This window comes from Micromys minutus, assembly GCF_963924665.1.
Source record: "Micromys minutus genome assembly, chromosome: 2".
Classification (NCBI taxonomy): Eukaryota; Metazoa; Chordata; class Mammalia; order Rodentia; family Muridae; genus Micromys; species Micromys minutus.
This window is the reverse complement of record NC_137971.1, coordinates 91,234,855-91,261,109: the sequence shown is the minus strand read 5'-3', so window position 1 is coordinate 91,261,109 and position 26,255 is coordinate 91,234,855. Positions and strand designations below refer to the sequence as shown.

Sequence of the window (26,255 nt, the reverse complement as noted above, 5' to 3'; positions counted from 1 at the left end):
CGTGGAGATACAGAATTTGGATTTTGCCCAGATGGTTTTCAGTCTTGCTTTGGTGCAGTATTTCCTCACTATGCTTCCTTTGGGAACTGTAATATACAGCCTCTGCACTTTCATAAGCTCTGGAAACTTTTGACGTTAGACTGAATGGATTTTGCATCATTATATGGCTACGTGCCTGTGGGAGGCAGTGTGTGGAATGTAGTGATTTAAAATAAAAATGGAGCCCATGGGTCCATAGCAAATGGCACTATTAGGATTTGTGGCCTTGTTGGAACAGTTGTGGCTTTGTTCTAAGAAGTGTGACACTAGGTTCTGGGCTTTGAGGTCTCAGCTCAAAACCAGGCCTAGTGGCACATAGCCACTTCTGTCACCTGCTAATTTGGATATAGAACTCTTAGATCCTTCTCCAGCACCATGTCTTCCTGCATGCCACCATACTTCCCACAATATTGATAATGGACCAAGCCTCTGAAACTCTAAGCCAGCACTGATTAAATGTTTTCCTTTATAAGATTGCTGTGGTCATGGTGTCTCTTCACAGTAACAGAACCCTAAGACAGATCCTCTTAACCACTAAGCCACCCTTCCGGTGCACAATGACCTTAATTTTATTAAAGCCAGGTTTGAATTAAATCAATTTAACTAAACTCAATTCGGGTAGAAAGACCAGCATTGTGATGCTACTAGTTGTAGTATCTTGGAAGTGGAATCATTTTTGTTCTTAATATTCTTTTTTTCCTATCAACATATCTGCAGTTTATATACACCAATCTTTCCTAAAATAGTGATGACTTTCTGACTCATATCACACTTGCATGACAATCAACACACCAAGGAGGATAAGCTATGTTGCCAGGAACAAGGCAGTTTTCCTTCACAGTGCCCACTCAGAATGTGCAGTAGAAAAAAAAGACTCAAAGCCACAGCTGTTAAACTTTAATGTTTGAATCACCTCAGAGTTGAAGTATGGAGGGGAAGGAACTAAGATGTTAAGAGAACAGAGAAAGCTTGAAAGGAAGAATATTTTAATTGAAAAGTAAAGACTTCTATTGTAAATTTCTCAGTTCTCTACCAATTTGTAACCTTGGTTGCCTTTTCTGAACTTTGAATTCTGCTCCATGTTCAGGAAAATGAACAAACAAAATTCAAGAGCATTTTGTCAGAAACAATGGTCTGAGCATTTACATTTTTGTCACTGAAGTTATAACTATTAACTATGCACAGATAGAATAAGGACATAGGTGTGTAAATGTGGGCATACACGTGTATAAATGCATCAACTCCATGCACATACTTGCAGGAGTCAAAGATTCAATACTCCCAATGAAATACCTCAAATAACGCCCTGCCCACATGTTGGGAACTAAGAATTAAAGCAGAAATACTTTTTTCCTTTGGGCACAGTGATTAAAAGCATGAAGTCTAGAAGAAGACTATCAAATTTCAAATCTTGACTCTAATAGGATGCTTCCTAACTTAAGCAATGTGCTTCCTCCTTCTTTTGTGCATCATTCTTCCTGATTCTTAAGTCAAAAACACGTGGCAAAAAGAAAGGGAAGATTAGTCTTCTCCAGGGACAAGACCCTTGGTAGGTTATCTAATTCCAACTGGTCAGCTGAGATTTAAGCCCCATCTACTCTGTTTCCCATACTCCATCTCAACTTCAGGACTCCTGAACAGTGACACTATATGTGTGTATAATATATAATATACATATATATACATATATATATATACATATACATATATATATGTGCGTGTATGTGTGTGTTACATTATATGTGTGTGTGTGCAAATAAAACCTGTTGAATCCATTCAGTGCTGCTCATATGTACATATGTTTAAGGCTGACACTTGGGGTTAGTTATCCAGCTAAAGAGCTCATTCCTGGAGAAGACTGATCCTCCCTCTTTCAAAGTTTATTAATTGCCTACAGTCCTTCACCTAGGGGTGGTGTCTTGTGAGATTTCCTACATCCAGGTTGCAAAGTGTGCAGGTCTTGCTTAGAAGAGTGTGTTGCTAAGATTTCTTTGGTACAGCTCCATGTTACATGGAAAACACTATCTCATACCAGATTTTCTTATCCTCTGGCTTCTAAAATCGTTTTACTAAAGTGATGCTCAGCTTCCTCTCTGGGATCAAGCAGCTAGAGACTTAATCACTTTTTTGTTTGATTTGGTTTCTAGTAAATCTCTTGGTAATGGAAAAGATATACCATTTGGAGGGAGCCAGGTACTAGGCCAGTGTAACATCTAAGTCTGCCTTTTCTTTTCCACACATATAAACTCTCATCCCATCTTGTCAAAGTACAGGTATTTCGTCTTGGACCACTGTTTCTAGCAAGACTCAGAGCAATGACAGTGAATGGGAAGGGATAGAAAGTCCTAGCAGTACTCGTTCAGTGACAGCAACCTGTAAGGGTCCTCTCTCCCTCAAATTCCAAGAGCCTTTACTCCCTCAGACACCAGACACCAGCTCTGTTCCATAGTGGCTTCTGTTGATATATATTGACTGTTCTCCTAAGCATTTCCTCATTCATTCTTCCTTCTACGTACTCATATTTCAAGTCTCTGTCATTTAACCATTTATGTGTGTTCCATTTGTTAACATCACCTTAGTTGCTGGGTAGAAAGCAACAACCTTCTCTCCTCCAGGATGGTCTGTTTTCTCCAGGTACAATACCATGGTGCTGGGTAAGTCAAGCTCCAATGAAGCAAAGATTCCAAGCACTCAGTCAACTCTGAAGAGCTCTTGAGAGTTAGCGGGATAGTAAATTCATGCAACAGTTACAGATAACTGTGTGGCAGATCTTTAAAAACTGTTGGATGTTTCAAATGATTCAGTAACATTTCTTCTGCATATATATCCAAAGGAAGTGAACTCCATATAAAACAGAGAAACCTGGATGCCTGTGTATACTACAGCAGTATGTCTAATTATTAATATGTGTAACTACCTAAATGGATGAATTTTTAAAATCTAGCATGTATACACCATGGAATATTATTTGACCATAAAAAGAATGAAGCCTTGTTATTTGCAACAATTCACATGGTGGTTAAAAAATGTTATTTAATACAAAGTAAACACAGGAAAATAAGAGTTCTGTGCTCTCTTATGTATCTTAAGTCAATAGGAGAGCTTAACAACATGCCCCAGTTGTAAGGACTGCTCTCATGGCACTTGTGAGCCTTTGGGTTTGATCCCCAGTCAATTTGAAAGCAAAGTAGAAATCAAAACAGGAGCCTGGGTTTGATGTGTCTGTGCAGTATTCAAGAAGGAACTGACTCACTGAACTCATATACTAGTAATTCCTGTTAACAGAAAAATGATATGACAAGAACACAATCCACTAAATGCTCTCCTAGCCATGACCCTAAAACTCATCCTAGGACTGCAAGGATGGCTCAGCAGATAAGAGGTCTGGTTCTTCCAGAGGTCCTGAGTTCAATTTTTAGCAAACACATGGTGGCTTACAACTATCTGTAATGGAATATGATGCCCTCTTCTAATGTGTCCGAGGACAGCTACAGTGTACTCAAACGAAATAAATAAATGACAAATAAACAAACCTTCATTCTAAATGTTCTCTTTCTGAGAAGTTTACAAGAGATGTTTATGTGTGTGTACCAGGTCTTAGATGCCCTAGAATTAGAATTCCAGGTGGTTGTGAGGCACCTACCCCAGAAAAGGTTCTGAGAAACAAAACTGGGTCCTCTGCAAAAGCAGTATGCACTCTTAACCACTGAGCCAAGAAATTTTTTGTACAAAGATTCCTCTTGGCCTTCCAAAGCTGGAAACCATGTGTTGCACGAAGCATCTTCTGCAGGTAAACAGACCCTGCAGCCTGCGTCTTTTGGGTTTCAGGAAACAGTGGGATTAAGCTTGCCTCTTGATTCTGCTTAGTGCTGCAAAGGGAAATGTTCTTTTTATTTGGTCAAGGTTTCCCTCAATCATAGGAAACAGGCAGGGGAAATTGAAAGGGCAAGGGCTAACAGCTGTATGGCTGTAGGACCCAGCTAGAGATTGAACTGCAAGTGTCCAGGGAATGCTGTTCCTAAAGCTTGGTCTCTTCTTTACACCATATGCTAGCAGCTGCTTTGGTTACTCTAAGATTTGATTATAGAAGCCAAGCTCTGAGGCTCTGACATTTAAATACACACCATAGGTGGTTTTCCCATAAAGGTATAATCCACTGAAGACCTCTTTCCTTCCTTCTGTGTCTACACTGTAGCATGAAGGCTCTTGTCTGTGTTCCTAGTCTGTTTGACTTGATGGACTGTATTTGGTGTATGCACATGCACATGTACATAGGGTATGCACATTCAGAAACACACTGGAATACATCACCTGTGCCATTCTACCAATAAATATTCATACAGACATTCCTGGGTATAGGTACTGAAAGTCCCAGCTCACTTGATTCACTTACAGGTTGTGGCATTTTTACACGGGAAACACACAGGTAATGGGGACAATACTCTTATCTGAAGTCTGTGTCAAAAGTCCCTCTTCGTACATAACATCCCTTCTGCAAGAACAGCCAGCCTTCTTTCCCCTGCAAAGATTTATCTGCTTCATTCTGAACATGTTGCAAGTTTTATCTCTGGATGGCTTACCTGTCTCCCCAGACTGGACTATCAACAAGTCTGCTCATGCTATGTCATAGATCTGCACCTGTTTCCTTTTATGTGTGCAGCATATATATGTCGGAAAGGGAGTGTGTGTGTGTGTGTGCTTGTGTGTGTGTGTGTGTGTGTGTGTGTGTGTGGTGTGTATCAGGATATATATACTGAAAGAATTGTTCACATATTTATTGTACATATATGTTCACACAAAAACACAAATATTAATCTTCTAAAAGGAGGAGACAAGGAGAAAAGAAGAAAACTTTTCTCTCTGAATCTGTCTGTAAGAAGTAATATAAACTGGGTAAGACTGCAGAATCCATAATTATAATTGAGACTGGATTCTTGCTATTCTGACTCTTACCAACCCAGAGAGTAATTTCAAGTTTGTCAGATAGGCTTGAGAGATAAGAAAAATAAGCAATAGTGTCCTTTTTCAAGTCAGGCGTGTAATAGGGTATACCAAAACAGAGTGTGCAGTAGCTGCTCCTGTAGTACATGAAAATCTGAAGAACTTCCAGAAACCCCAGAAATTTCATGGACCTTCAAAGGGTGGTAGCAACATTTCCTTCCATCCCCAAGATTTTGACTCCTCTAGCTTCTAACCGTTGAGCTTCCAATACCCTCCAGAGAAACCGCCTTTACCACCTCTTTCTCCACATGTCCTCCTCCTGTTCTCAGAGCCCACAAGAATCAGACTCAGGCAATTGGCAGCACTAGAGACTGGATGTAATTGCATCTCAAGATAGGCACACACAGAACTCAGTCAAAGGCCCCAGGTAGAAGAGTGTCAGGCACAGTTGGATCACACAACATCCCTGCCCTATTTCTGGCTTGCCATCTTCCTTATTGACTCCAGAAGATTGTCTCCACAGTAAAGAACATCATAGTAATTTGGTTTATAGTGAAGCTGTATTCAAGAATAGGAGAACTAGGGTAATAAGACATGGGGGAAAGCACAAAGGAAAAGATATGGTCCAACAACAAGAGTTCCTAAGACTTCCTCAGTTTCTCCACAGCAGCATCTACATCACCCCCTGTAGCGATGAGGGCCTGGAGATTGGCTTCAAGATTCAGAAAGCCCATAGCCTGTAGTTGTTCCAGTTGTACCCGGAAGTGAGCCTCCAGTTGTAGCTGCTGGGGATTGGTACTAGCTAAGGCTTGCAACACCTGGAGGAAGGGTGAGGAATGGAAACCTAGCTCTGCAGAACCCTGTACTAGGGAAATCTGAGGACTTGCAGCTGGTCGGGGATCCTCGGACATAACAACACCTTCCCTAGATTCTGTACCTCCTGTTACTCCGCTCAACCCTGCTAGGCAGGGCATGAAGCAGAGCAGAAGGCGGGGTGCTTCAATAGCCAGAATCTGCAGACCCTGCTCAATCTGCAGCAAGGCTTGCATGACACGGGGATTTGCCATGGCTGTCTGAAGTTGCAACAGTAGAGGTAGCTGTTGCTGTATCTCATTCTGCATTCGAGGGATTTGATTTGTGCCAGCTGATCTCAGAGATCTTGAGTAACCTGTTGGAGGAATCCAGGGAGATTCTGGGACTCCAGGAGTGGCTGACATAAGGGAAGAAGGCATAGAAACAAACGGGGATCTTTTGGCAGAATCTCCGATCTGAGAGGTAAGATTGGGAAGGCCAGTACTTGGGCCAGTAGAGCCCTTCCCTGCATCATGTAGGCTTCCACCTTGTCCAGTACTGTTCTCAGATGAGTGTCTCAAGAAAGCTGGGCAAGAGGACTTTCCCTTGATTGCTACTGACTCTTTGGGCAGAGGTTGGCCTGATCTAGGTTTAGGGGATGGGGGTAAAGTTGGAGGAACTCTGTTTCCTGATAGTGGTGCTTTCTGGCTTTGGCTTGGAGTTGGCACAGCACCCTGCAGATAAGGTCCCAGGAACTGAGAAGTCTCATGTAATTGTTGGAGATAATCAAAGAGTCCTATGTTACCTAGAAAGCTTGGAAACCTGTTTCTACTCTCAGATGTATCCTGGTCCCCAGACTGTCTCCCTTGTCTGCCACCTGAGACCCCATATGTGGAAGTCCAGGGATTGGGAAGAGGGTCACAGTTCTCTGTCCTTGATGGTTGGCTGCTGGTAGTGGTAGCACTAGCAGTAGTAGCAGTAGCAAAAGGATTGCCACCAAACTGCTCCTGTACTGCATTAAGCATAGGATCCATAATATCTGTATACATAGTACGGAGCACATTATAGCCACCAGGGATGCTCTCCAGGTTACTGAGTGCTCGATCCTGGCTACGCATCATCTCCTGCATCATGGAAGGGTTACGTAGAAACTCCATTGTCTGCCGCATGATCTCCGGGTTGTTAAGAATATGGCCAATCTCAGGATTCTGCTGGATCAGCTGCTGCATGTGAGGATTGTCAAGAACCAGCTGGCGCATTAAACCCGTGTTGGACAGCAGACCCTGGATGAAGGGATCATCAACTAGCTGAGCCACAAGTTCAGGCACTGAGATGTGCTGCCACATTAGTGAGCCTGGCTGATCAGAGAAGCTACCTGAGGTCAGACTTAACCCACTGAGGCCTGTGAGGACCCCTAAGCTGAAAGAAGGAGACGCATCCACAGGGTAAACAGAACTTGGCTGAGGAAGTTCTCCAGGATTTGGACCTGGAGTAGACACTGGTGGTGCTGGGCACTCGGTGCCTGTGGTCCGACGCTGCATCTTAATGACCAGATGGACTGTGAGGCCATCTCGAACTCCACACTGTGCCAATGAGTCAGGGTCCTTGAGGATTTTTCCCGCAAAGATCAGGACCAGCTGATTTGGATGTGCCTTAAAGCGATGTGATATCTTTTCCTTTAACTGCCGGATGGTGCACGTGTCTACAACTGAGAAATCCTCCTTGTCCTTGGGTGTCTTCACTGTCACCCGGATGAGCTGGGAATCCTGGGCTGGCACTGGGTTGCCCTGTGGTAGAGCCTCTCCACTTTTGGCCATGATGGGCAGCAGGAGGCCCAGGTCTGTGGGGACACAGCTGAGGGGATGGGGGTGGGAGACGAAGATCATCCTTTCAAACAATGATGAAAGTGAGAAAGGGGTATAAGGAGGACCTTGGGTCTCTGGGGCAGGGGAAGGTGTAGTGTTCACATGGAAAGGACCACTAGGTCACTTGGAAAGGAGTGCTTTGAGAAAATTATGGACTTAGGATATGTTGGTCAGGGAGAAAAACACTCGGGGCCCAGGGAAATGGTCTTGAGATGATGAATAAAAAAATGGGGGGGCAGTGAAAGGGCCCAATTTGGGGGATACACACCAATCTGCTGTGGCCCCGTCTTTCCTCTTAGGCAGGGCTCCAAACTGCCCTCATCTTGCTGTGCAGCCACCCTGAAGGCCTTCTGGGCTGGAACCTATTCTATCAGGTCACCTCTGTGACCTCAGCACTGACATCACAGCCTCACGCCATGGACACTGGAGACTCCAAGGTGATCAGAGTTCCTGGTAACCCCAAACTCCCCACTTCTATTGTTAATTAAGTTTTTGTACAGAGGAATGGTCATATAAAGAAACTACATGAGGGAAGTCATATGCAATTTAGAACAATAGAGTTACAGGTGTTTAGGATACATATTTTTATCTAACAAATAGAAGTGCAGTAAAATAGTTAAATATTGCAAGTCTAGTTTATATCAATGTTGAGATTACTTGATTTACTGACTGGCTAAGGCTAGCTATACAATATATATAAAAATAGATGAAAAACTGCTAAATGTCCTGGTTGTACATAAGATTACCTGTGTAGTATATACAAATAAATAGCTATGAAAATACTGCCTTTGGTACAAGATTAAAATCTGGAATATTATAATTCAGAGAAGGGGGATGAACAAACAAGGTAGAATATAAAAGATCAAAAGGCATTGCAAAAGTAAAAGAGCAACCAACTACTGAAAATTAAATAGCTCCAAAGGGCCAACTGACTACAGAACTTTTAACCTATTTGATAATTTCATACATGTATACATTGATCATATCTACCCATAATTTCCCTCCCCATTTGCTTCACATTCCCCCTCCACCCTCTTGTTCTCTTGTTTGCTTTTTCTTTTTTCTTTATTGAATATTTTATGTATTTACATTTTAAAAACCTTTCCTGGTTTCTCCTCTAGAACCTCCCTCTCCCATCCCCCCTCCCTCTGCTTCTGTGAGGATGCTCCCTCTCTCACCCACTCCCACCTCTCTTCCCTGGCATTCGCCTACACTAGATAATTTAGCCTTCACAGGACCAAGGACTTCTCCTCCTATTGATGCCAGACAATGCCATCCTCTGCTACATATGCAGCTGGAGCCATGGGTCTCTCCATGTGTACTCTTTGGTTGGTGGTTTTGTCCTTGGAGGCTCTGGAGTAGAGGAGGTCTAGTTGGCTGATATTGCTGTCCTTCCTATGAGGTAGCAAACACTTCATCTCATTCAGTCCCTTATCAAACTCTCACATTGGGGTCCCCATGCTCAGTCCAATGGCTAGCTGCAAGCATTCTCATCTATATCAGTAAGGCTCTGGCAGAGCCTCTCAGGAGAAATCCTTATCGGGCTCCTCTTGTCAGCAAGTACTTCTTGGCATCAGCAATAGTGACTTTGTTTAGTGGCTGCACATGAGATGAATCTCCAGGTGAGGTAGTCTTTGGACGGCCTTTCCTTCAGTCTCTGCTCCACTCTGCTTCTTTATACAGGAGAAATTCTGGGTAAAATTTTTAAAAGGGTGGGTGGCCCACATTCCCCAACCAGAGGCCTTGCCTAACCTCTGGGATATGGTTTCTACAGCTTCTCCCTCCCCTTTGTTGGGCATCTCAACTAATCTCATTCCTCATTTTTTCTGGATCCTGGGAGCCCCTTGCTTTCCTGGCATCTGGGACATGCTGATGGCTACCCCCAGTTCCCCATCCCCCATTGCTACACACCTCTGTTCAAATTCCTGACCCTCTGTATATCATTCTCATCTCCTCTCGTGTTTCTTGTAACCCACTAAGGCCAGTTAATGCAGCCTGCTGTTAGACTGCCTGACTCTGCCAGCTTGGTCTTGTGTAGCTCTTTTGCAGGTAACTATAGCTGCAATGAGTTCATGAGTGCAAGTCCATGCCATATCCAGAAGACATCATTTCGCATCACTCTCTTACAATCTCCTCTCCGTACTTCCATGCTGTTCCCTGAGCCCTGGGTGATTCTGATGTGGATTCTAGGAAGAATAGGTAGCTCATGAATAGGTAGTTGGGATGATTGAATAGATTAACCGAGGCTTTGGTAATAGACCAGCAACAATAAGACCAGCAAACACAGCTGTGTGGCTTACTTGCATACACCAGTTAGGCAGAGCTGGGTATAACTATGATGTTTGCTAGAGAATTGTTTCATTGATGGATCCCAGAGTCATCCTGAAACTAGAGAATTTGGGTCAAGAAGCATTCAGAAGGTTCAAGATTGACAGCCACTTCTGAGAGCACTGATAATGAAAGTGGCACCTACCTTGTTATATGTTGGAGCATCTTTTGGGTATACTCCCAGTAGTGGTATAGCTGGGTCCTTAGGTAGAACTGTTTTCAACTTTCTGAGGAACCATTAGATTGATTTCCAAAATGGTTTCACCAGATTGCAGTCCCACCAAAAATGGAGGAGAGTTCCTCTATCTCCACATCTCTGCCAGCATCTGCTGATGCCTATGGTTTTGATTTTAGCCATTTTGACTGGAGTAAGGTGGATCTCAGGATCATTTTGATTTTCATTTCTCTGATACTCCAACATATAACAAGGACACATGCTCCACTATGTTCAAAGCATCATTATTTATAATAGCCAGAAGCTGGAAATAATCCAGATATCCCCCAACAGAGGAATGGATACAGAAAATGTGGTACATTTACACAGTGGAGCACTACTCAGCTACTGAAAACAGTGCCTTCATGAAATTCACAGACAAATGAATGGAACTAGAAAATATCATCCTGTGTGAGTTAACCCAGACACAAAAGAACACTCAAGATATGTACTCACTGATAAGTGGATATTAGTACAAAAGCTCAGAATACCCATGATATAACTCATAAAACATAGGGAGCTTAAGAAGAAGGAAGACCAACGTGTAGATGCTTCAATCCTACATAGAGAACAAAACAAAACAATCACAGGAGGTAAAGCAAGCACAGGTCCTGGGAGGGAGAGAGGAAAGGGATGGAAAAAGGAGGGCAGGATCGGGCATTGGAAGGGACAGGAGAGTACAGAGGGTCAGGAAATTGAATAGAAACACAGAGCAGTGGGGGATAAAGAGCTGGAGGTAGCCACTAGAAAGTCCCAGATGCCAGGGAAACAAGAGGCTCTCAGGACCCAACAGTGATGACTTTAGCTGAAATACCCAACAAAGGGGAGATACAACCTATAGAGACCATATCCAGTAGACACTCAAGGCCCCGCGCATCTCAAAATTTTTAACCCAGAAATATTCCTGTTCAAATGAAGACAGGGACAAAAATTGGAACAGAGATGGAAGAAGAGGCCATTCAGAAACGTCTCCACCAAGGAATTCATCCCATCGGCAGACACCAAATCTCCACACTATTGCTGATGCCAAGAAGCTCTTACTGACAGAAGCCTGGTATGGCTGCTCCCTGAGAAGTTCTGCCAGCATCTGACTCATACAGACACAGATACAGCCAGCTATCTGACTAAGTCCAGTTGCCCCAATGGAAGAGCTAAGGGAAGAACTAAAGGAGCTGAAGGGGATTTCAACCCATAAGAAAAACAAATTCAGCTACCTGGACCTACCACCTAGAGCTCCCAAGGGCTAAACCACCAACCAAGAAGTATACCTGGAGAGATGCATGACTCCAGATACATATTACCAGAGGATTGCCTTATCTGACATCAGTGGAGGGAGAGGCCCTTGATTCTGTGGAGACTTGATGCCCCAGTGTAGGGGGATGCTAGGTCAGTGAGACAGAAGTGGGTGGGGGAGCACCCTCATTGAGGCAATGAGAGAAGGGAGAGGGGATGGGATAGGGGATTTGTGGATGGGGTTACCAGGAAGGGAGATACCATTTAAAATGTAAATGAACAAAGTGATTAATAATAAAAAAGAAAAAGACAAAGGAAGTGATACCTACCACAAAGTGGAGAAGCAGGACTTCAGTGGACAACTTCCATTACAGAAGATCGCTGAGGAAATCTTTGACAAAAGGTTTTATGTATGAGAATTTTGTTATGACCTACGTCATGTGTTTTGTGAGATTTAGATGTTTGGGGAAAATGGTGACATGATTTTGAGGATAATAAATGTAAACATAGTTAGATGGGGTATGTTCAGAAAACATGGAAATGAAAAATAGTAAGATGATACCACATCAGGCATGGTTGGGATGTAATTGTCATTCCAGCATCTGGGGAGGCAGATGCCAGAGAATATGTTCTAGGCTAGCCTCATTTCTTTCTAGATAGGATAGATAGATAGATAGATAGATAGATAGATAGATAGATAGATAGATAGATAATCATGTCTATATGTACCTATCATCAACCTATCTACCTATCAATCTTCGGCTGTTTATATAAACAGACACAGTATACCTATAATTCCTTGAAATATTTTTGGTAGGTTGTAGTGGTGACAGAGGGTCTAAAAGGAAGCTTACTAGAAGTGATGGAAACTCGGTGCTCCTGCCTCCTTATACTTGCTGATGATAGTGACTTTGAGGCTACCTTTGAAATACAAGAGAGTCTATCCCAAAAACAAAAAGAATATGTTTTGCCTATATAGTTAATGACTGAAACAGTGCCAACTTATTACATTATTACAAGAGTATATTTTTTAATAGCTGGACCACAAATGGTTGTGTATCCTTCCAGGCTGGGATATTTAGACATGGCAAGAAGAAAAGGTAGAGCTTGGTGAAGTGCATGATGTCATGCAGACATAGTGTTCCATGGACGTCTAGATTAGGAATGATGGGAATCTGCAGTAGAGGTGACTCTAGTTGTACCTCTGGTAGATAACAGAAGACAAGTAACAATCTACATTTTGTAATCATGGAACTAAAAATTTATAAGAGGCCCCAATTATAAATACCAGTATCTCATTTATACATGAATCCATCCTACCTAGATCTATCATAGCTCTTCTTTCATGTTTAATTAGTTTTTGAAAAACATGACTAAATATCTAGGCCTCTGTGATGTTTCCCTTTATCGCACAAGTCTCTCTCACTATATTTGGTCTGTTCTTGTACCACTAAGAGATTTGTATCTATGTATACACGTCCTAGGTTACATGCATTTGTTCTCTGACACTTGGTCATTCAATTACATAAGCAAACAGTAATTAGTTATCAAGAAACATATTATATATTATTATATATTATATGTATATTATACACCACACACACATATGTATATATATATATATATATATATATATATATATATATATATATATATTTGTCTATCTGTGTATCTGTATTTTGCCTAGTAGGCAAAGCAAAGACATCAAGCACCTTTTGTTGATTTCCTGGTGGGGGGGACAAACTAAACATGTTGATATTCACAATCAATCCCAGCACTGGGGCAGCAGAGATCGAGGGATTGACATGGGTTGAATGCCAGTTTGGTCTACATAGAAAGTCTCTGTCTCAAAAACAAGATAAAATGAAGGCAAGCCTCAGATGAAGGCAAGTAGGTGTAGCCATTTTATTGACAGATCTTCTAGCCATGACCAGGAAGCTAGTATTCAGTTGAGCAAGCATTGATTGGTTTCTCCTGTTCCAGGACTTCTCACAGTTGGAAACATCAGGAAAGATAGGAAAGGCGGGTGAAGTGGTCAAATGGGTCAACACGCAGTAGAAAGCAGTTGGTGAGACGTAGTGGTTAGAGTCCCTGAGAACCCTTGAGCTTGTGAATAGCAGCATTAGTGTCACCATCAGTAGCAATGAGAGCTTGTAGGTTGGCCTCATAGTTCACAAATCCCATGGCATGAAGACTTTCCATCTCTTTGCTGAAATGAACCTCAGGGGATTGTAAGGAATGAGAAGTGTCTCCAGACAGAGGCTGTACTCTCTGAAAGACTGTTTCAGATTTGTGGCAGATTTCAGGACACGGAAGCTCAGCCGTGTCTTGCACATTCCAGGTCCAGGGTACTGTATCAAGGTAGCCACAACTGGAAGGAATAAGCCAACCTAGACACCATAGGTAAGGTTCAATGTAGGGCAAAAGGGCAGGAGCCTCTGTAGCCAATAGCTGCAGACCGTGCTCAATTTGTAATAATGCTTGGGATATGTTGGGGTTGGCTAGGGCTAAAAGCAACTCAGAAAGCTGTGACAACTGCAAGGATGTGGGGGTTTGCTGCCTCCACTGCTCATTCAGCTGGGGCGTATTTATGTGCAGCAGCATCTGAGCTGCTATGTGTGGGTAGTTCCTAAGCAACTGGATCATGCCTCCTGTGATCTGAGAACTGGTCTGGTCATCTGACTGCTGGAGATCATCCTCTAAACACTGGTCAAAGCTACGTAGAGGGATGGTAGTATCCTTGTCACTTTGTTGAGGCTCCTGCGTGACTGGTATGGTAGGTAAGGATGGAATCTCAGCTGGCTGCTGAACAGCACAGATATTGCGTTGGCCATGGGTGGCAACTGTAGCTGGATTTTCTCTGGAAGCATTGTTGGTGTTGTTTGCAGTAGCATTTGTTGGAGTGATTGATGATAATCCACAAGAATTTGCATAAGTAACTTGGTTAGAGGAGAGCTGGTTCCATTGTTCTTGGGGTGATAGTTGAGATGGGGAAGGAGTCTGGACTTGTTCTAGTACTTGTCCCTCCAGAAGACCTGTAAAAGTGTTGCCCTCCAAAAGATCATGAGCACCATTGAGCATTTGGTCATTGAAATTGCCATAGCTCTGGCTCAGGGCATTGTTCCCATTTGGAATATTCTCTAAGTCCAAGTATGGTTGTGGGTTCAGTGTGTGCTCAGGGTTCTGTGCTGGCTGCTGGATCTGCATTATCTCTTGGATGATGGCAAGGTGCCTGGCCAGCTCCAGAGTCTGGCATAGGATCTCAGAATTGTCAAGGAGATGGGAAACTTCTGGATTCTGCTGTATCAGCTCTTGTATATCTAGTTGTTCCGGAGGCAGCTGATGCATGAAGTATATGCTGGGCAGCAGTCTTTGGACACAAAGATTCTCTAGAAACTGTGCAGTGTGCTCTGGACTACCCACTTCTGGGTCTTGAGTACCCACCTGGGCTACATCCGGCTCCATGAGAAGGGATGATTCCATTTTGGTTTCACTTACGCCTGCAGATTGGCATACCACACTGCTATCTCCTATGGGGTTTCCGTCTTGATGGCAAGGATTGCTGTTTGGGTTCCGGAAAGACTGAGCCAAGGATCTGGAGCCATGCTTGGACTTGATGACCACATAGATGGTGTGGCCATCCGTGATGCCCCTCTGGCTTAATGTGTTATGGTCTTTGAGAAGGCGACCCATGAACACCAGTACCAGTTGTTCCATTTGGCATTGGAAGTGAACAGACAGCTTCTCCTTGAATTGCCTCACTGAGGTGTCATCAGCTACTGTAAAGATGTTCTCGTTGCCTGGAGTCTTCACAATCACTCGAATGACACCTGGAGAGATATTCCCATCTGCAGGCACACCTGCAGGATACATGCTCTGGGGCATCCTAGCAGATCGAAAGATAATATGCGGCACAGACCTTAGTGGAAACGCAGATGGGGAGCAGGCAGAAGCAGGGGCAGGGGGGTGAGGGCAGACAAGTAGTGGCCTTCTTTGCAGGTGTTGTGTTCTGAGGTCATAGGTTAATTTTTCTTGATGCCCCAAAAAGGATAAATGAAATAAAGTCAGTATTATTCAATGAACCCTCACCCCGATTCTCCAGATGTGGCCCAGCTGAGGCCCGGCATGGCTACTGACTCATACTTGGCACAGAGTGGAATAAGTAGGGATGACCCTTCATAGCTGCCCCACCCCCAAGGGCATGACCTGTTCAGAAAAGAAATATTGTGATGTCAACTTGAGCCTCACAATACATCATGATGAAATGGGGATGAATAAATTTGATAGGGTGCGGATGTTTCTCTTCATAATAAAACAAAATAGGGCAGACTTTAAAAATAGATAAAAGTTTCCAGTAAATAATAGGAGCAATAAGACAGATGTGGAATGTATGTTTCTATAGTATTGTGTATAGGTCCCTCTTTGGAATAGTTCGGCTTATTTAATAAAGTGCTGGATCTGCTGAAACTATTAAAAAAAAAAAAACTCATCTTGAGAATAAGAATGGAGTCTCCATCACAGGAAGGACTTACTAATTTTGTTAATGACCTTGAAAAAAGTGACCATTAGAAAGGAAAATAGAAACCAGACTTGATAGAACATGCCTTTAACCCCAGCACTATGGAAACAGAGGCAGGAAGCTGTCTATGGTAAGCCTGGTCTACAGAGTAAATTCAGGCCAGCTTTGTCTCAAAAATTAATCAAATAAAATAATATGTTTAAAGAAAGAAAAATGAAACAAAGGTGAAAATCTTATGTGAAAAGGTAAGCCACATTGTCCTCTGAGGTCTAGACTGTGGGACTGTAGACTTATGTGAGAATCTGTCCAAGTAGTAAGTAAAAATTTTCTTCTTCTCGGGGAAGCAGGCATGACACTGGCCATGGAGGCTTTTTACAAAGACAGTTTCAAAGTAGAGGAGAGTAAGCTGCCATACACAGCACATTTTTATTCACATAACTTACGTGTCATTTGATCTCTATCTCTGCCAGCATACCAGCCTGAATGAGTGAAGGATTTTAAGGTCGTTGCCCAGACTTATGTGTAAGCAGCAAGGAAAGCAGGTGTCTCTAGGTCAAGTGATAACAAGGAAAGAAGCTTAGCAATGCATTTCCTAAGGGAAACAAGTGAAGAGTCAAGATTCTTGGGACTCAGATTCTTAAAGATAGTATTTGACTGTTTTTGTTAATTGGGAAGCTTATGAATTATTAGTGGATATATTGATATATCTACATGAATACCTAAATGTAGATATATATATATATATATATATATATATATATATATATATATATATTGAAATTTCACATGTTCTAGGATTCATATTTGGGAAAATTCACAAAAGAAAAGTGTGTGCATCCCCTAGCTTGGGAAGAATTGTGGATCTGGGTTTATACAGCCACCTAGAGAAAGGGGAGAATTGTGTAGCCAGATAAGGGACACACGGCATTTGAAACTGAATGTTCTCAGTGTGTTGAAGAAGGGAATAAAAGGACAAACACACACTAGGAGACTTCCTGTAATCATACCAAGAATCTTTATTTAAAATGTCTCGAGCCACAGTTCCATCCATATCCCATCATACAAATTCTGACTGACACCCTGAACACAGTCAGGCCCAAGTGCCTTTTCCAATTCTAGTGAAATTTAAGATCAGTTGAGGGCAATGAAGAATTTATCTTCGGACCAAGATTCTGCCTCCCTTCTCTGCGGAACCTTTTAGGGGTATGAAGATCCAAGAGGGAATTTCTGCACCCGACTCTCAATACCAGCTTCCATGGATCTTCTTTGCTGAAGCCAGATGCACTCAACCCTGAGAACTGACGGTTACGTGACTGTAGAATTCTAGGTACTATCCTGATAAGTTTTAAAGTATGACACCCAAGCTCAGAAAGAAAACGGGGCAACATTTCTCTAGCTAATTTTTTGGGTTTTTTTTTAAGTGCTAAGGATAGAATAATGAGTTTTCTTCCTACTGTGCTAAGCATTGTTTATAGGGCCTGATACATGCTGAGCACAAGATTCCGCACCCAGCTACTCTCCCCACCCCTCCCTAGCTAACAATGTATTTTGTTTCTTAATCAAATCCTTGCAGGCCATTATTAGCATCCTAATGTGTTCACTAAGATATTGATTATGTACAAAGCAAAACCAATCAGTATACCTCAATCATTTGGGTGGATAGTTATTAAGGGAGTTGTCCTTCAAGAGGGGAGGGAGAAAACATAATTCTGACAGGACCCTGGTGAGTCATCTAGTCTCCAGTCCTGGATGGCTTGTTGGACCTGATGGATTGGGATGGAGCTGGAGCCCCAGAAGGCCTTTTCACGGGAGAGCTTGGCAACTTTTGCTTTAGTGTCTGGAAGGTGAGGTCATAATTTATTAAGAATCCATCATTATAAACATAGAGCCTGTGATCCCAAGGGCAGTAATTGATGCCATGCAGAGTTTCCAGCATCTTGTCCAACAGGATGCTGAGGTGGTGTTCCTGCCCAGTGGTCGTGTCATAAGCATAAAATATTTCCTCTTGACGAGTGCTTAGTGAGCGTAAAGCATAGAGAACCCCACAGGCCATGAAGGCCCCTGAAAGACCAGGCTTATACTGGCTAGTGTACCAGGTTTGCTCAACTTCTAGGGTGCTATCGTTGAGAAGACTGACAACCAAGTTGCCTTTACTCTCCTCTGTGGCATACAACACCCACAGTCCCTTCTCGTCTCCAGCAAAATCTATGGCGGTCCAAGGCACACAAGCATATGAGAAGCGGTTGTTGTAGGTGGCACTGGGCAATGGGCGTCGCAGCACTAGGGTGTTGGAGGAAAGATCCACCTTGGCCATGTCTCTTGTGCCATAGTAGTTAAAGTACATGAAGTTCTTGTAGACAGTGTTGCCACTGCCATCACCATAGCCCATCTTCCATTGCTCATAGTGCTTCAGCAGCACAAGGTCATCATAGGATCTGTGCAGCCTATAGTAGTCAAAGTACCTAGGCCAAGCCCCACCCAACATTAGAACCATTAAGTACGGCAGTAACTGCAGTAAAGTACTATAAAAATGGTCACCCCAAAATGGAACATCTATAACATAGAAGAGAGGATGAGGAGATTAAGTGTAACAACCAAAGAACCAGGAGACCTGCTGTGTCTTCTGGGCATAACAGGAATTTTGTACCAATGATATCACAACAATATGGCCACCCACACTAGACCAGTACACATTCCAGCATAGATGTGGGAAAGGTTTCTGAGGTCACCACCCCAGGATAAAGAGCTACAAGCAGTCCACAGCTGTGGAGGAAAGAGGGTCTGTTTTCTTCAGGCACAAACCCCCTAACAGATTGTCTATGCCCACATGGTCAGTCCTACAGATATGTACATATGGGAAACATCAATAGAAGTCCCTAGAAAGTGTGTCAGTGTGTGTGTGTGTGTGTGTGTGTGAGAGAGAGAGAGAGAGAGAGAGAGAGAGAGAGAGAGAGAGAGAGAGATTACAGAAGAAGAGTACATACATTTTAAGGGAGTTATAGGGTACACACAAGAAGAGTTAAAGATGAGTCAGGGAGAGAAGGGTAGACATAATGAACATACATTTAATTTACATATGAAATTCTCCCACCCACAAAAAATAAAAGTGGGAAGCCTTATATGCCAATTGAGAGCATAGACTTTGGAGCCACATGAGGTTTATATTCTATCTTTTATTTACTATGCATTATGCCAAAAAAAATAGCTATTTTAAAAGCAACAACTACAGAGTCTGCTAGCCATGTAAATGAATATTTTCATTAAATAATACTGAAAATATTATATAAAGCAAAATTTACCCTTAAAAATTATAGAGATAGGTCTCAGAAAGTTTAGATTCTTTCTCTGAAGCCACAGAGTTTATAACTGAAACCTGACAGGAATAACAAAAGTCTATATTTCATCGACTGTGAGAACTGACCTAGACAATGAAACCAATAAATTTAGCTGAGTGTTTGTTGTAAAGAGCAATTAACAAATAGTTGCTGTGCATTCTTTACAGACAGCCCCTGTACCAAGGCTGCACTACAAGCCACCTACTGGTGAGATGCAAGCAGACTATGGTTCTAGAGTCAAGTTCAAGGATGTTTCAATAAAAGCATTCTTAGGTTATAAGCATTCTCATGCCTTAACATTGGGTAGTAGTTCTAAACTACCAATTAGCCTCTTGAGAGTTTCCAGAGTAAAGAAACAGGCTCGAGAACAAAACTCTCATGGGAGGAAATGCAAAGTCAAATAGAGGAGCAGGGATTGAAGAAAAGATCACGCAGAAGCTGCCTCACCTGGGGATCCACCACATATGTAGTCACCAAATCCAAGCACTATAGCTGATCCCAAAAAATACTTACTGGCAGGAACCAGACAGAGACGGCCCCTCAGGGACTATGCTAGAGTCATATACATAGAACTGAGCATGCTTGCAGCTAACTATCAGTCTGAACTTGGGAATCCCAATGAGGTTGCTAAAGAAAGGACCTAAGGAGCCGAAAGGGGTTGCAACCTCATGGGAAGATAACATTATCAACCAACCAAACCCTCCAAAATTCCCATGGAATAAAACACCACCCTTTGTGCTTTGAGAGGCCTATTAATCCAGTTGCATATGTAGTTAAAGATAGCAGTGTCTAGCATCAATGTGAGAAGATGCTTTTGGTCCAGAGATGGCATGTTTCCCAATGTAGGGGAATGACAAGGCAATGGGGTGGAGAGGGGGATCAGAAGGAAGTGCACCTTTGTGAAGGGAACTGCAGGGGGAGGTGGATGGAAGCAGGGTGGGGTAAAGGGATAACATCTCAAATGTAAATACAGAGTATCTAATTTAAAAGAGGGAAAAAGAAACAGGCTTGGTGGTGTATCTTACAGGTTACATAGGCTAGTTAGAGTTGAGAAGCATTATTATGACTAATGTTCATCTCTTTCAGAAAATCTTCAAGTAAAGCTGTTTAATAGCTGGTTCAATACATATTTACTTCTCTTTACCATGACTTGTTGCTCCGGTAGGTCTTCACCACAGTGCCACACACATTGACTTTAAGCAGAATGAGTTGTGCCCACCTTCCTAGCCAGCTGGTGCATTGAATGACTCACATACCTGATTCACTGGTTCAAATAGCCATTCATTTAACCAAGGAATACTTGTCAGCACCTACTGTGGTGATTCCTACTTTTCCATGTAATCTCATGAAGTTTTATCATATATGTAATTATCCTCAGGTTATACATAGTTAAGAATGGTTCATCAATCTGAAGTCATTTAGCAAAAAGCCGATATTAAAAATCATCCTCAGAACAGTTTTACTATATGTCTCAAGACTGACCAGGACCATTATTTAAAGAGCTAAGCAAAAGTTTGAAACTCTATGTGCTCTAAGATCAAGAATCGACAACTGGGACCTCATGAAATTACAAAGCTTCTGTAAGGCAAAAGACTGTCAAAAAGACAAAACCACAATCAACAGATTGGGGAAAAGATCTTTACCAATCCTACACCTGGTAGAGGGGTAGTGTACAATATATACAAAGAACTCAAGAAATTAGACTCTAGAGAAACAAATAGTCCTATTTTAAAATGTGGTACAGAGCTAAGCAAAGAATTCTCAACCGAGGAATATTGAATGACTGAGAAGCACCTAAAGAAATGTTCAACATCCCTAGTCATCAGGGAAATGCAAATCAAAACAAACCTAAGATTCCACCTTACACCAGCCAGAATGGCTAAGATCAAAAACTTAGGGGACAGCACATGCTGGAGAGGATGTGGAGAAAGAGAAACATTTCTTTATTGTTGGTGGGGTTGTAAGGTGGTACAACGATTCTGGAAATCAGTTGGGCAGTTCCTCAGAAAATTGGACATAGTACTACCTGAGGACCCAGATATTCCACTCTTGGGAATATACCCAAAAGAAGTTCCAACATCTAACAAAGACACATGTTCCACCATGTTCATAGCAGCCTTATTTAAAATAGCTGAAAGCGGGAAAGAACCCAAATGTCCTTCAACAGAGAAATGGAATCAGAAATTGTGGTACATATACACAATGGAGTACTACTCAGCTATTAAAAACAATGAAATTCCTAGGCAAATAAATGGAACTTGAAGCTACCATCCTGAGTGAGGTAACCCAGCCACAAATGAACACTCTTAGTATGTACTCACTCATAAGTGGATACTAGCCCTGAAAAAAACTTGAAATACCAAAGAAACAATTCGCAGAACTTATGAAGCTCAAAGAGAAAGAAGGCTATAAGGTGGATGTGTCAGTCCTTCTTAGAAGGGAGAACAAAACACTTATGGGAGAAAATAAATGGACAAATAGAGGAGCAGGGATTGGAGAAAAGATCATCCAAAAATGGCCTCACCTGGTGATTCATCCCACATGCAGCCACTAAACACATGTACTACTGCTGATGCCAAGTAGTGCTTACTGGCAGGAACCTGATATGGATGCCTCCTCAGAGGTTCTTCCAGAGACATACTAGAGGAGGATGCTTACAGCTAACCAAAAGACTGAACACGGAGACCCCAATAAATGAACTAGAGAAAGGCAAAAATGAGGGAGCTGAAAAGGTCTGCAACCATAAGGGAAGAACAAAATGATTAACTAACCAAATGCACCACAGTTCCCAGAGTCTAAAACACAAACCAATGAGTTCACAAGGAGAGACCCATGGCTCTAGGTGCACATGCTGCAGAGGACAGTATTCTGTGGCATCAATGGGAGGAGAAAGTTCATATTCCCAGTATAGAGGAATACCAAGGTGCTAAGGTGGAGAGGGTGGTTGGGAGAGTGAACACCTTCATGGAGGCAATGGCAGGGGGAGGGGCAGTGGGATGGGTGGGATAACATCTGAAATGTAAAGACAGAGAATATCCAATTTAAAAACAAAAAAGAAAAAGAAAAGATTGGGACTCTAAAGCTGTTATAAAACAGTTTGTGTTTGAATTGGGATAAGAGACTTTGGTTCGTGATAAAATTTAAAACTTCAGAGTGATAGGGGCCATATAAGTCCCATAGAAAGCATTGGTTGGTAATCTGCCAGGTCTATGCTACACTGGCTGTCCCAGGAGCAAACGTAAATCAAACATAAGACTCTGTACAAGGGCTACTACTAAGAAACCTGTTGGAGCCACGTTAAAGTAGTTCATATGGAATGAATCCAAGCATAGAAAATGTGTCATTTAGGACTCACCTGCCATCAGCACGCAGCGGAGCCACCCAGTAAAGAGAAGAAGCTGGATTGGGTGCTGAGTCTCGACCCCAGGCACCTGCCTTATATGACAAACCCCTCCAATTGAGCTTTACCACAAGGGGTCTGCTCACTTTCTGCAGGCCTCCGTGAGCACAGGAACCTACAGGGGAGAGCGGACAAGATATAAACTAGGTACCTAATCCATAGGAAGCATTATGAACCATAATTAGCCCATGTGTGCTTGAGAACATGTTCATGCAAGTGTATACATAATCATATAAATAAACTGTGCATAAATAGAGACAAAATCATGTGCCTGGCTATAAGGAGTAAGAATGGTTGCATATGTGAGTATGTCCACGAGAAGATATCAATCTTATTATAAACAGGAAGTTGAGTACTTATTCCTTATCAAGTTCTTTACTGCCTTCCTCTTAGTCCCCCCCCCCCCCCCCCAGTTTATTATAGCAAGCATGTGTTGGCCCAGTTGTTGAGAAACAGAATTCTGGGGAAATTAGTCTGTGAACTCACCAGGAGCCAGGGGTGGACCAGAGTGTCTGGAGGACTGTTCCTGTTCCTTTTCCCTCTCACACTCACTTAGTTGGCCCTCAAGGATGTTCACTTCCTCTTGGAGGGCATGGACGCTTTGGCGGTCAGACTCAACCAGAAGCTTCAAGGTCAGACTGGCATTGGTCACCTGAGAGAATGAGATTTCTGGATCAGAGTGTGCTCGACTCACAACTGTCATCTTTCTCAAGAAAGAAGAAAGTTTGGAAGGTGTTAAATATACCTAACTAGGTAAGACAGGGAGCTGTGAGAGTAAGGGAGGGGGCTCTTTGATGTATCTACACACCCGGTTCTGGAGTTGAAGGAGGAGGTCTGAGGCTCCACTGACATTTCTGTTGGCCTTAAGCTGGGCTGCCAAATCCTGTGCTCCTTCTAGCTCCAGCCGTAGCAGGTTGAAGGCTGGGTTGTCATATTGGGACACAGTGACACCAGGATTCCTAGACTCCAGCATGTGACTCAGTTCTAGAGTCTGGCTGTCTTGGTCTTCAATGACATGTGCATACTCTTTGGCCTGGGTATGAGAAAATAGGTATACAGTTCCCCTAAACATCAGAGATACTGACTTTTCTGATCCATTCACATCCAGAGATAATGACTTACAAAGCATCTATGTTTATCCCCTTATTTAACAGTACTATTGTCCCCATTTCTTACCTGAAGACATTCAGGTCCTTGCTTTCCTGGGGCCAAAATAAATTTCACCTATACCATTCATAGAACCCTTTAGAGCCACCCTTAAAACTACTTAGATGAGTAAAACTAAAAATACCAATTTCTAGTTTGACCATATATCATTAACCTTACTTGGAAGCTCAACAAATAAGATTCACTAAAGCACTGGCTACACTGGACTGCAGATAGAATATTTCTGCTCATTTGCCCTTATTAGGCTCAGTGTTGAGCTTTCCAGATCAGCTCACGAACACAACACTCTATTTCAGTTCATTGCCACAAACCTGTTCTCTGTTCCTTCACATTGGTCAACGTAATTTCAAGCCTTTGATTAGACTATATGTATATCTATGTTTCCAGTTTCGTGTTTTTCAATTAATCTATGTCTAATAATTTATCTATTAATGAAAAAAGCACCTGTAATCATCTATGAGCTTTGTCTTATTGTTATTTCTGTCAGAGACCAGTACCAAAGAATAGTACTGGATTTCCATTTGATTCTAAGGATTGATCTCAAAGACAAGAAATCATTGTCATGGACTCATTCCTAAGCTGAAACCAATAAAGGGTGTGCTTACAAAACTGTTATCCCAACTCCAGCACAAAGCTCCAGCACTCACCCTGGATAGCTCTTGTTCATACTGGCCGATGAGCTCCTGTAATGTATTCTGGAGCTGTTCCAGCTGCTGCAGGAAGATAGAGTTGTTGGGTAGATGGACCACACACTGGAAAGAGCCACTCTCATCCATGGAGTTTAATACACTTTTCACCAGCTGCAAAAGGAGGGAGGGCCAAAGACACACTGAGGACAGGAAAGCAACTAGACCATATGCTGTTTCCAAACATAAAAGAGGAAAAGAATCCAGCCCTGCTGGAGAACAGTTAGTTCCCTTTCCACGTGGAGCCCATACTGACTGTATAGAGGTCCCTCTGTTGAAAGTTTGAGTTATTTTTAAAATGTGCCGGATTTGAAGTTTCAATCCCCTTCTAGCTTTCATTATTTGACTACCCTCTTCCTGTAACATGTCCTGAATGCATATGGCTACACTCCATATAGCCAGTTGGCAATATCCTCTACATCTGTGGGAGAAGGTAATATGTCAATAGACAGACAGACAGACAGACAGATAGAACACTTGAGATAGAACCTGCCTGCTTGTAATAAACACACTTAAATGTCTTATTACAATTATTTAATTCATCCCCACTTCCATCTTGAAGCTAAATAAACTGGCATTAGATTGGAAATCCTTTCCTCGATTTTTAGACTAGACTTCTTGTACCAGCTGGGGTTTCTTTCTAGAATCATCTTAACATATGACCTCTACACTTCCCTGACCTTTACCCTCTCCCATATCCTTTTGGGCTCTCATAACCATAGTTTATTCTGGATATATCTCTAGCCTGAAACTCACTCTCAATAAGTTATAGATTCTAGCAAAAACTAAAACATATAGCCACTCAGTCTATAAGCTATGAGCTGATGACCCTTATTACCAGCATGCTTATTACAAGAAGAGTATGCACTTAATTGGTGGGAAGCAAAGACTTGTAACAGTAGGTTGTACAGTCCAGTGAGTCTAATTATCTATCTATCTACTTATCTATCTATCTATCTATTTATCTATCTATCTATATATATATATATATATATATCTATATATCCATCTGTCCATCCATCTATCATCTATCTCTGTCTCTATCTCTATCTCCTCTAATCCTATGCCCATACAACCCAAGAGAAAATTAGAGCGAAATGTTGCCCCATCCTTTAAGTTTCTTTTAGTTCTCTCCACTGTCACTCTTGCCAAGGATATAGGACTTCTTGAACAACATGAGAATGAAAAAGGCTGCCACACCAAAACACAGAACCATCTCACTCCTACATGATACCTTCACCCTCCGCCTGTACCTGAGGCTGTCCTGAAATCACTAGGGGCAGCAGCAGCAGAAAGCAGGCCAAAATAGCTGGGTCAGACTGCATCTTGATCCAACTGTAGGTATGGAATTAAGTCCCTAGATTTACCCTGAGCTTTTATCTTCAGTGAAAATGAATAGTCTCAGTAGGAGGGACAAAGATTTCAACATCAAAGGAGCTAAGGTAATGTGGAGGGTCTTGAAAGAAGAGAAAGCATGTCATAGCAAACAGGTGACTTCAAACATGGGTGGAAGTGGGTTTCCGCTATGTAAGCATGGATTGTCCTCATCTATCCCATACTGATATTTGTCCCCGCCTTTCAGGCTCTCTTATACAAATAGATTAAAGCAAATCTGAGACATCTGGAGGGGCCTTGGGATGGGTCCCTTTCAAAGGGGATTATGGTCTTTTTCTCAACTTTCAGGGAGGAAGGTCCTAGAAGGAAATGCAACCTAACCTGTTCATTTTAAGGACCAA

The 26,255-nt window shown here is 42.3% G+C and overlaps 3 protein-coding genes across 3 annotated transcripts; all 3 read right to left on the bottom strand.

The window, feature by feature from the left end:
• Positions 1–5,621: 5,621 nt before the first annotated feature.
• Positions 5,622–7,669, bottom strand: UBQLN3 (ubiquilin 3; the record flags this gene model as incomplete). Its single annotated transcript, XM_080913340.1, has 1 exon — positions 5,622–7,669. Exon 1 carries the CDS (start codon positions 7,656–7,658, stop codon positions 5,622–5,624), a length of 2,037 nt encoding a protein of 678 aa, XP_080769466.1. The 5' UTR covers positions 7,659–7,669.
• Positions 7,670–13,494: 5,825 nt separating this feature from the next.
• Positions 13,495–15,539, bottom strand: UBQLNL (ubiquilin like; the record flags this gene model as incomplete). Its single annotated transcript, XM_080913052.1, has 2 exons — positions 13,495–15,331; positions 15,502–15,539. 2 exons carry the CDS (start codon positions 15,537–15,539, stop codon positions 13,495–13,497), a joined length of 1,875 nt encoding a protein of 624 aa, XP_080769178.1.
• Positions 15,540–17,663: 2,124 nt separating this feature from the next.
• On the bottom strand, positions 17,664–25,844 carry LOC308417736 (olfactomedin-4-like; the record flags this gene model as incomplete). The annotated part of the gene is made up of 6 exons (XM_080913051.1): positions 17,664–18,393; positions 22,622–22,781; positions 23,153–23,318; positions 23,475–23,699; positions 24,481–24,633; positions 25,773–25,844. The coding sequence occupies 6 exons, from the start codon at positions 25,842–25,844 to the stop codon at positions 17,664–17,666; spliced, it is 1,506 nt and encodes a 501-aa protein (XP_080769177.1).
• Between the last annotated feature and the right edge of the window lie 411 nt (positions 25,845–26,255).